General features: G+C 27.7%; 1 protein-coding gene across 1 annotated transcript; it reads left to right on the top strand.

Annotated features, from left to right (window-relative positions):
- The first annotated feature begins 509 nt into the window (after positions 1-509).
- LOC18036373 (acylsugar acyltransferase 3) lies at positions 510-1949 on the top strand. Its single transcript, XM_024180063.1, has 2 exons — positions 510-1112; positions 1356-1949. The coding sequence occupies exons 1-2, from the start codon at positions 510-512 to the stop codon at positions 1947-1949; spliced, it is 1197 nt and encodes a 398-aa protein (XP_024035831.1).
- The last annotated feature ends 10471 nt before the right edge of the window (positions 1950-12420 follow it).

Raw genomic sequence — 12420 nt, 5'->3', positions numbered from 1 at the left:
TTGTTTTCACTAGAAGGGGACAAACCAATTCGACTTATTCCGTCAGAGATACAAAAAGTTACTTCTTGCTAGTTAATATTCTGGTGACATTAAAATAAAATAGTAACTAGCATATTTATGGGCAAATCCAAAATATTTATGTTACTTTCATAAAATATTTAAGTGTTGTACAAATTTTATTTTACTCATTAGTTTCCCTTCTTTCTATATATTAAATACATGTTATTATATAACAAGTAACAAGAATTAGTAGAATTTGATATATCTCAATCTAATCTATTGACCCAGAGAGTGAGAATTTTTTTAATATTGCCTATCGTTGAAATCACCTCCATTTGTTGACTTTGTATATTTTCTAAGGGATTCGCTTTGATTTTCTTTATTATTTTGGAGATCCAATCCTTCAAGAAGCAATTATGCAAGACACTTATAAATATGATGAATTTGGTTGCACACTATATGCCACTCAACACTCACTTTGGTGAATAATTTCTCAAAGCCAGCAAAAGATGGCAGTGACTCTCAAAAAAGTTTTCCCAATAATTGCTTCCAAATTAATCCCCAATGATATCCAGATCTTCACAAAACGAAGTATCAAAAGTGCCCCTTCTGACGTTCAAATCATTTCCACCGAAAGAGTCAAACCTTCACTTTCAACGGGGAAACATCTTAGAACCTATAAACTTTCATGGATTGATCAAATGAATACTGATGTTTACATTCCCCTAGTTTTCTTCTACTCGACCAGTTGCAAGAACCAAGATTTAAAAAAAAAGTCCGATTTATTGAAGCAATCTCTCGCAAAAACATTAACCCACTACTACCCTTTTGCTGGAAGATTGATTGATGGCTTTTCGGTCGACTGTAATGATCGTGGGGCTGCATTTATTGAAGCTAATGTTGGCTGTGATATATCAAAGTTTCTTCAACCACCAGATATGGAGCTGCTACAACAATTAATCCCACCTAGTCCCCAATTATCGAATTTAGAGATTTCTGAAAGAGAACTTTTGGCTGTCCAAGTAAACCTGTTCAACAGCGGTGAAATGGCAATTGGTGTTTGTTTTTCTCATGGAGTGGCCGACGGTTCGGCAATCTTTAACTTCATGAAAACCTGGGGTGAAATCGATCGTGGGGTGATTAATGATGATGATAATATTTGCAATAACAATATCGTTTTAGATTGCACCTCTCTGTTTCCGCCAGTAAAGTTCCCACAGCAGTATCAGATCCCAAGCCCACAATCTTCACGCAAGATTGTGTTCAAAAGATTGTTGTTCGATGGCAAGAAGATAGCAACTCTAAAGGAGAAGGTGAATAAAGAATTAATGGCTGATAACAATTCTGACGATGACGTGTTACAAGCAACGCGTTTCGGGATTGTTTCAGCACTCATTTGGGGTGCCTGCATCGCTGTAGCGCGTGAAAGAAAGAGGGCAATTGATAACAAGTTGCACTCTCATTCAATGTATTATGCTATGAATTTGCGTAACAAGATCAATCCACCAGTGTTTCCACGGTGCATGGGTAACATTACTCGACTTGTAAGGGCAGAATGGTCACTAGCCGAGGATGATGCCATAGAGGTAACAAGTTTAGTAAGAGAAGTGGTAAAAGCCAAGAGAATGGGAAGAGAGGTGATGAATAATGATGAGTATTTTGGTTTCATTAAGGATATGTATGAAGTAGGGGAAGATTCAAGGTCATTTCTTTTGACTAGTATGGTTGGATTGCCTTGTGATGAAGTTGATTTTGGTTGGGGGAAGCCTGTTTGGTTTAGTCTGGGGCCCATATTGTTACCTGATCTTGCTATTTTATCAAGCGCAAGTGACAGTGAAGGAATAGAAGCATTGGTGGTAATGTTTAAGGAGGACATGGAAAAATTTGAACAAGAAACTAGCATCATGGCTTATGCTTCCCCTAACCCTAGCATATTTATAATGAAGTAAGGAGTTAATTTTATTTATCTTGCTTTGAATAAAAGAATGAATTATATTCTAGTTAGAATAGTAATATGCTTACAAAGTTGAGATTATTGTACAATAACTGTATCTCATTATTTTCATGCTTCTCTTTAAATAAAATCATGTTATGTATGCATACTTCGATCAGCGAAAAACCAGCAATCATATGATGTGTGGGGAATTATTGTATCATATTTTCTGAAGGCAGAATTATTTTATCATATTTTGGCATCAAATTTTATTATAGGATCCTCGTAAGTAGTTATATTGTGTGTGTGTGTGTCTATATATATATATATATACATGCACACATATATACATACATACATACATACATATATATATATATATGAATCAACTCTTAATATGCGACATAAAATGTCTGTGATGCCATGTTGTGAATGTTGGGGAAGGATTTCTTATTAGGGTTTGGAGATTTGAATACAATTTTGAAAAAAAAATTAGACAGAGGAGACAAAAGGATAGGATGAAAAGAAATTGAAGCTCCATCTAGAAGAGGAGAAATTGGGCCATCGACTTCAAAACTTACTGTGATACATGTAAGCTAAATTAATTTTATGGATCTCTTATCAAATATATGGTATTGAGACACACAATAGACTTTTATGCATACGGAATATCTAAAGTTCTAAACTCTCAAAATTCATTCAAATGTACAAATAAGAGAGTGGACTGAGTATGATTTGGTAAATAGCCTTTTCTTACTATTATAGGCTTTGATTATACTAACCCCCGAAAATTTAGCTTAATATATATATATATATATATTATATTTCTTATAGAAATCTAAAGTCAGTCATTGGCAAACAAATCGTAGTATTGAATCAAATTTGCATGATAGATTAATAATATCAAAATATATTTTCTAGAAATAAAATAATTTTCAGAAAAATTATTTATAATACTTGTATAGGGATAGATTCGGATGGTTGCTTATGAAATAATTCACTTTTGCTGGCATTGACGAGAAAATCAACTGGACAAATGCAAAAGTTAAGGGTTTGATAAAATAAGCTACTGAAGTGATGTAAGTTTGAAGAGTAGAGTGCATACGTTTAATGATTATTATAAACACATGATGTCGTCCCACCAGTTTAATACAGTTTTTCAATCCCACCTACTCCTTGAAAAGTGGTACATTTTATAATTACAATATGAAAAGTGGTACAGTTTTTCAATCCCAACTACGCCCATGAAAACAAATATAATAACACATATACAGCAATAAGAAAGTAGCTTCATAATTAAGCTTCCGTTTGATTGAAAGGATGTCAACGTTATTTTATCTGATTCTATGATAAATAAACATATGGTAACAATTGATGGTTAATAATAAAAAGAAAAACGAGTTTACATTGTTGGGATCATCTAAGGTCATGCACAAGATCTTATTACCAGAAATGATCGATTTGTCCATCATTTTCCATTCTGATTGGCTTTTGAAAAGTCCAGGGGTTTCGTAATATTATCTTTCAATTTTAGTTTAAAAAGTCCTAGTGTTTCATATGATAACCTTTCAATTTTAATTTGAAATTTACCAATTAAGCTATCAAAATAAGTCAATTAAAAAAGTGCCAACATTTTGAAGGTATCTTCAAATCGAGCTTTTCTGGTTGAAAGTCTTATGGTTCAAGCAGCACTTTCATTGTGTTGTGTATATTAAAAAATTTCAAAGTGAGAAAGATAATTAGATATGTTTCTCACATTTATTACTTGGGTCCCTTTTTTTAATTATTCATTACCATTCTATGTTAAAAATGTAAGGGAAAAGGACAAAAACATCCTCTTAGTTTGACGAAATAGTCATGGAGACTCTCTTATTTTCATAAATAATTATACAAATAAATAATTATATAAACCCATTTTCAAGATAGACATACTCTTTCTTATGTTTAGAAATTGTCATACAAAGTACAAACCGTTTTAAGACACATAAACTCTTTTTTTTTTTTTTTTTGGTTCAAAAATAAAAACAAATTCACATAGACCCTTAAGATTTGTCAAGAAAAAAAAGTTTGTGTCCCAAAAGTTACCTATGTGACCATTTTTGAAAATATAGAGGTCTCTATGACCATTTCACTAAATTATAGGAGTGCCGATATCATTTTTTCAAAATGTAATAAACAAGAAAAATATTTATTTTTATTCTTTTGGTATTATAACCTTATTATTACTCAAATATATAATATTCATTGTATCAAATTTTTGGTCATTTTTTATTGTAACACTAGTGTCACTGAAATATAATATGTAAGTCGATGATGTTGCTTGATATATAGAAGTTAACTAGCATTGACTTTAATTCATTGATCCCCAGTTGCAAGTTGATGGATTTGTCCATGTTACCAACTCATATATTTTAAGTGAGAATTTACAAATTTAAAAGTTTAAAAGTTTAAAAGTTGCATATGTAATTAAAAAACACTAGGGTTATATTCAAAAGTAATATAATAAAGAGTTCCAAACTTACAATCATATATGATGATAATTTATTCGCAATTAAATATGCATGTACAATGGTTGTCTTAAGACTGAGAAGCAAGAGTTTAGCCTAATAGTACATTGCCTTGTTAGATAGAATAAGGCTATTGCTTGAGAGACTGAAGTAACAAGCATTGACTTAAATTCTAGTCATAATTCCTAACTATGTGCGTAGCATTACTCATAATTATCAATTTCATTACTATATTTATTCCATCAATTGATTATTCCAGGCAAACAAATTAGTTTAAAATACTTTAATTCCTTTAGGCTATGTTTACTTTCTAGAGTAGGAGTGAGGAGTGTGGATTCCTCCCACTTTACTTCAACAAATTAGGGAATGATTAGGAATCTCACTCCCACCTCTCCATTTTCTACACTTTTTTAATCTAATTTAATATTTTATATTTAATAAAATAAAATAAATATTATTATGTTTATTTAAATAATATTATTATATTTAACTAAATAATAATTTGCATTGATTATAAGTTAAAATTACTTAAAAATAATATTATTATATTAATAGAGAATTAATAAAAATTACTATATGCTATCTTTATTTAATAATATAATATTATTATATTTAATATTAATAATTAATAAAAATAAATAGTTTATTCTAAGAAAATATTAATTTTGTACTAAATAATATTATATTAATAAATAATAAATTTAATATAATTATATTAAATAAAATAAAATAATGTTTCATTTTATATTTACCATTCTTTTTATTAAATTTACTATAATTATATTTAATAAATATTTAAATAATATTATTATATTTAACTAAATAATAACTGGGTTTGATTCTAAGTTTAATTTACTTTAAAATAATATTATTATATTAATAGAGAATTAATAATATTACTATATACATCTTTATTTGAAAATATAATATTACTATATTTATTTAAAAAATAATAGTATTATATTTATTTAATATTAATAATTAATACTAATAAATAGTTTATTCTAAGAAAATATTAATTTCATACTATGTTAATAGTAAAAATATTTCATTTATATTGCCCTTATCAACAATTTTTAATTTATATAATCAAAATTAAAATTAATAAAAAATTGTGATGTTCATAATTAAGAATATTAATAATTATTATAAATTTATAAATATAATAAAATAAATGTTTATTCATTAAATATATTTTTTATTAATTTTGTAATTAAAAACTATAATTCTTTAAAAAAGGATAAAATTGTAGTTTGAAACTATTTACTCTCAATCCAAGACAAAGTAAATACATAAATTGGATTCTGATCTCCATTTCATGCTTCCATTCCAGTGCAAGTAAACAAGCTACGTCTACTCCCACTCTACACTCCTAATCCTAAAATTCTCATTTCTCATGATTTCCACTCGAATCCAAAAAGTAAACGCTATCTTATAGTAGTGGACATAGGGTGCTTGTTTTTATCTCTTTACAGCCAAGGCCATAAATGAAATTCTCACTAAAAAAAATCAGGTACAGATTGAAGATAAGCATTTAAAATTCAGATTTTGAAATATCTGAAGATTAGATATCAAAATTAATTACCATTAATGGCAACATATTACTAAGCAGTAATTCTATGCAAACAACACCATCTTATTTTTTTTATGCCATGGGATACAGCAATGAACTTTGGCCAAATGTACCAATCACATAATTCCTAATGAACAATGTAAATTAATCAAATAATATAATAAAATACTATTTACTTATAGGTTTGGATGGGATGAGAAATCCCACCCTCTAAATACCAATATTTTTTCAATTACTACTCAAACTTTGTGACTGTGTATTCACAACCATCGAGCTATGTTCAGGAGGTTGATTAGTCTTATCCTTAAGCTTACCTTGTAAAATTAAATACTCATTTTTATTTTACTTGAATCGGTTTGTATGGTGTTCTATCATACCTTATGACGGAGCATCGCCGCCATATCTTTCTCTTAAGTTTAAATTTAATGGAGAAAATCTGAGAAATGGATTCTTCAAATCACATATTTATGGCACTAGACTCTGATATTCAATATAAAATCAAATTCGCTGTCTCCTCTTCTTCTCAGAAAGCAAAGGAAAAAAAAAAGGCTCTTGAGCTCTTTACTTGCTCCAACTTTTCTCTAGAGTACACGAAATTCTGGCAAAAAATTTACAAAATAGATATGGAATTACAACTATTTTTTCCTCTACCAAATTTTACATTTATTAGTAAATATAAGTGTGCCTTACTTAGAGCAAAAAATACATTGATGTTTAAAAAACATTCCTCCGTTGAGAAAAGCAATCATTTATTTGAGAACTCATAATACAATCGACGGATCAGCGATTTACCAGACTTATAAGTTACAATCTATGCCATGGAATGCCTCTATGGGGTTGATGCTTGGTTTCTTCCAGCACGTCTTCTTTCATGTACTGACTTTTGTTTAAGCCCCTGTAGCTCACAACTGAAGCTTTGTAGGACCATGGTGCTCAAATGCTAAACGATTTTCTTCACTGATGACCATGCCCTAGGAAACGATGGATGGTTGATGAGATTCCAATGCTTTTATTACAAAAGCTGCTCTAATGGAAGCTTGCATTGTCATTAGACTTTTAAATTGTGAGTTGAGTATTTGTTAGCACTTAACAATCCCTGGGTTGCTATTGAGTTGTATATTCTGTATGCCACTGTCAACGAGTACTTGTTTTGAATAAAAGAGTTGTTAATTTGTAAATTATAATTCTTCTCTCTTGTTCAATTATGATTTTTTCTTTTATAATTTTGCTCACCTTCTACCTTTTAAATAAAATGAAAAAAAATTAACATTTCACAAAGAAATTATTCAAGAATTCCCACTTCATATAATATCAAGGAAACTTTATATTTAATCAACATTGTAAGAAATTGATTTTTTAATCCTTTATCTCACTATAATTTATTCATGATTGGTCAGTCAAAGAAAATACTAAAACAAAAATATAATGATAAAAACAAAAAGAGTTAATCGGTTATTTATTAAATTAAGACCAAACTCTTTGTAAATCGTTAATTTTGAATTATCCCCTCATAAATTGACTATTTTTAAATCACCTCTTTCTTTTAAAAACCTCAATTTATTTCCATTTTATTTTGTTAAGAAAACCAAAAATCATCGATTGAACCCTCTTTTTCTTTATCTTTTGGACAAAAATAGGGGCAACTTGAAGTTTTCAAAGTAAACGAGTGGTTTGAAATAGTTAATTCATGAGAGGGATAATCCAAAATTTACCCATTTGACAAATACATTTATATTCAGGTGGTTATATTCCACTCCACAAATTTTATAAATCCACCCCATTTTCAAAACTTATTACAACAAGTTTACATTAGTTTTAAAAAAATTCAAATTAAGAGAAATTTTTAGAAAAAATTAGTCAATTAAATCCATATTCATTTTTTACACTATTTTTTTATTATATTTGATCAATAAGGTTACTTTAACATAAATTAATATGACTCTTTTACCCTCATCATAAAGTTTCAAAATATCTAAAAATTTACTTTAGCTTGAATAATTTTTTTATACAAATTTTTTCATATTTTAATGATATAGTAGTGATTTATTTGTTATTCATTTATTTTTTAAGACTATTTTTTATTATATTTAAACAATAACGTTGCTTTAACATAAATTAATATGATTATTTTACCATCATAAGGTAAAAGTACCAAAATATCTAAAATTTTGTTTCAATCTTCTCATCTTTAATTTGAATCAACTGTACATTTTAATTTAGAGTTTAAAACCAATCCTTAAAGAAATAATTGACTTATAAGAAAACTATTAAAAAAGAGAGAAAGAGAACAAGAAACAAGATACATGTATTTGGGATTTTAGCAAAGAGAAAGTTATTTAGAATAACTGAAATAACGGTATTTTTGGAATTAAAGAGTGTGTTAATAGTCATGATGAATTTTCTAATATTATTTAATAGGGTACACTTAATAACGGGTTTTAATAGGATGTAAGAGGGGTGCCAATAGCTCCACTCTATATTCTTTATGAACCATGGAATAAAGTAATGAATTTACTTTGACGAAATGAACCAATCACGTTATATCAAATGAAAATTAATATTACAATTAGTTATTAATTTTTTTTGTTTCAATCACGATGAGTGGGTTCCAACTGTGAGAGGAACCTTTAAGTCCGTACCACAACCCATACTAATCTCCGCTCGCACTGGGTCGGCCTATAAGGGGTAAAGTACTGGCCAAAGTGGTGACTCCATACGAGAACGGAACTTGAACCCCTGACCTCTCTTAAAAAATAAGAGTGTCAAACCACTCACACCAACCAACTTTGGTCAGTTATTAATTTCAATCTAAAAACCAAAAACCAAAACAAATAAATAAACGTCACTTTTCAACTCGTTACTTGCTCAATCTTTCCTCCAATTTTTCTCGGTATGGAAGAATCTTCTACAACTAAAAAATTGCTTTTTCTTCTCGAGAATGCACAAAAGTCTGGCAAAAATTTTGAAAATGGATATGGTATTAAAATTACTGTCATTTGCGTCCACTAAATTTCACATCTATTAGTAAAAATAAGTATGCCTCAATATCAAGAAAACTTCCAATATTAAATGAAGCAATAATTTACTTAAGCACATATTGCAACAAAGTAAACCCAGAATTAATTTCCTTGAGCATATTAGCACGTTAGTTCATATAATAAAGAAATTCATACATTATATAAATTAACTTTTATATAGTTGCATGACACTTGTGTTATGTTTACTTGTTGAATTAGAAGTGGGGAATATGGTTCTTTCACTCTATTCATTTAAGGAGGAGAATGAAAGTCTCATTGGGTCCTACTCATTAACAGTGAGAAATTGAGAATACACTCCCGTATTTGTTTTTACTCTTCCCTTATTAAATATAATATAATTATATTTAAAATAATTTTACATTTATTTAAAAATAATAATATCACATTCATTGAAATAATATTATTATATTATTTAATAATATTAGATTTATTAAAAATAACAATAGTAAACTTATTTAAGTATAATATTATTATATTTAGTTAAAAATGACAATTTACATCAATTCTAAGTTAAAATTACTCAAAAATAATATTACTATATTCATAGAGAATTAATAATATTACTATATACTATCTTTATTTGAAAATTATAAAATTATTTTATTTATTTAATTTTAATAGTATTATTTGTATTTAATATTAATAATTAATGATAATAAATAGTTTATTGTAAGAAAATATTATTTTTTACTATTTATTAATAATAGCTTTTCATTTTTTTACTCTTATCATTAATTTTTAGTTTACATAATAAAAATTAAAATTAATAAAAAATTTTGATTTACGTAATTGAGAATATTAATAATTATTATTAATTTATATTGTTAAAATTAATAATAAAATAAGTAGTTTATTTTACTTTTTTTTTTACTTTGTAATTAAAAACTACAATTTTTTAAATAAGGGTAAAACTATAATTTGAAATAATTCACTCATAATCTAATATAAAGTAAATATACATATGGGATTTTGATTCCTATCCCACACCCATTACAATGTAAGTAAACAACTTATTCTCACTCCCAATCCCATGATTCTCATTCCCTGGGATTCCAATTCTAATTCAAGTAGTAAATGCTACCTTAATACATTTTGAGATAGCTAGCATTCATAAGTCAACATTATATAAATTAACTTTATACAATTATAAATGCACAACACAAGAAATTTAAAAATTCATATCAACTTAAGATTTCTTGTTTGATGTTGTACCCTTAAAAAAACTTTAAATATTAATATCAACTTAGACCCTATTTGGTATGGTGGTTGAGTAGTTGTAACTTAAAAGTTATGATACTAAAGCGTTTAGAAAACACTAATTATTGAGGTTTAATTTGCAAGTTAACTTGATTTTTTCTCTAATAAACTTCAATCCATTCCCCTGATAAAGTGACAATCTTTAGTTTAGCCCCTAAAAGTGCGAAACCCTCATTTTACTCTTATTTTCGTTCAAAAGATGAGGACAAATAGGGTGCGTTGATAAATAATTATTTTTTGTCTTCTTAATAATAAATAAAGATAAATTGATGTTTTCAAACTTTTGAAATGTAAATTAAAGATTGTCATTCTAAGTAGATGTAAATTAAAATTTATCCTTTTATCCCACACTGGCATGATACCTATAATATATTTATTACTTTTATTAAAATAAATTTTTTAAAAATCATATTTACTACATACTATCAACAACATATTCCATTTCCAATTTACATAATCTTCTTCAGTACTTATCAAAGAAAAAAAATCTTGAGTAAGCACAAACTTCCAACGTTACATTCACTAATATTTTTGCTCACAAACTTCCAAGAACATAAAAGCCCGCTACACATACATGCTTGGATTATTTAAGAAATAATAAAATAATCAATTAATGTCAATGTTATTATATAAAATAAAAGCCTTTTGAAAAGAACAAGTAACAAGAATTATTGAATTTGGATATATCTTAATAAGATTTTTTGACTCGAAGGCGCTCATTCATAGTCATAGTTTTTTATATAAAGATCGGTAACATAAAGCTAGCATGTATTTAATAATTCTTGTTACTTGTTCTATAAGGATTAACTATTTCTTAAATGAATTTAAACTAAAGTGTTGAGTTGTGATGATCTTTTTATAATTTTTTTGTATGTATTTATAGTATTATACGCCATTAATATTTAGATATTATTAGAAGAACTATTAGCCAGCAACACAAGATAAAAAGTAAAATGAGAGAGCAATATAATATAAAGTGATTTTACTCATTCCAAATGTATACAAAACAAAAAGATTAGCTCTTTTTTATTGTTACATAATCACTCCATGAAATTAATGGAAATATTATAGATCATAATTCTTTGTGAGATAGTAGGAGTTATAGAGAAGCCAAATGTGGCTGGTGGGAGATAGTAGGGAGACTAAGAGATGTATGTTATAAACATCCACATTTATTTTAATAAATTTAAAACACTCCCCCTTGAATGTTCATTACAAAAGAATACGCTTCATTAAAACCTTTACTAAAAAAAACCCTTATGGGAAAAAAATTAATAAAGGAAAATGAGTACATTATTCATTGATGTCTTGAAACAAATAATTTTGGAGATATAGAGATAAAAACCTAGTGGGGAAAAAGGAGTACAACATATAAAATCCCTCCAAAATAAATTATTTTCCCCAATAAGTAGACTCCATGATGCAACGGAAGTTTCATGTTCAAAATATTATGTTGATTCTAGAGAATACTAGAATAAAGAACAAACTAATTTCACATTGATTCAAAATAATACCACAAATTTAGGGGACTAAGACTCGTTAATTCCGAGAATACTGGGAATTAATTAAACTAAAAAACTCACATAGAGATTTGCAAAAACTGAAATATTATTGAACTTTATTTTCCTTTCTAGTTTAGAACTTTATTTTCCTTTTCTTTATGGTTAGGATATTTATACTAGTAGTAAATATCCTAACCATAAAGAAAAGGAAAATAAAGTTCTAAACTAGAAAGGAAAATAAAAGTCTTAAACCTTTGTTAATAAGGAAACATATTCTAATATAATATGGATTCCTAATTTGCATCATTCCCCCAGAATGGAGAGAATTCACCTTCAAATTTGAATTGTCAACAACAACATCTTCATCATGATCACCTTTGCAAGGAATAAGATGCTTGACATTGAATACATATGTAGCGCGGTTGTGACTAGGAAGCTTTAATTGGTAGGCATTAGGATTTATCTTCTTTATAATCTCCAAAAGTCCAATTTTCCTGACAGAAAGCTTGTTGTTGACACGATCTGAGCATGCAATCAATTAGTGATGACAACCACATACCCTTGGCCTAACATAAATGTTTAACAGATGGAAAGCAATATCGCCTGGCCT

Source organism: Citrus clementina, unplaced genomic scaffold (genome assembly GCF_000493195.1).
Source record: "Citrus clementina cultivar Clemenules unplaced genomic scaffold, Citrus_clementina_v1.0 scaffold_7, whole genome shotgun sequence".
Taxonomy (NCBI): Eukaryota; Viridiplantae; Streptophyta; class Magnoliopsida; order Sapindales; family Rutaceae; genus Citrus; species Citrus x clementina.
This window is presented reverse-complemented; position numbering and strand designations above follow the sequence as displayed.

Excerpts from the sequence above, each read along its gene's own strand:
- LOC18036373 (XM_024180063.1), top strand. The coding sequence starts at position 510 with ATGGCAGTGACTCTCAAAAAAGTTTTCCCAATAATTGCTTCCAAATTA. Across the intron at positions 1,113-1,355 it reads CAATCTTTAACTTCATGAAA|GTGTTACAAGCAACGCGTTT; the intron begins ACCTGGGGTGAA and ends TCTGACGATGAC.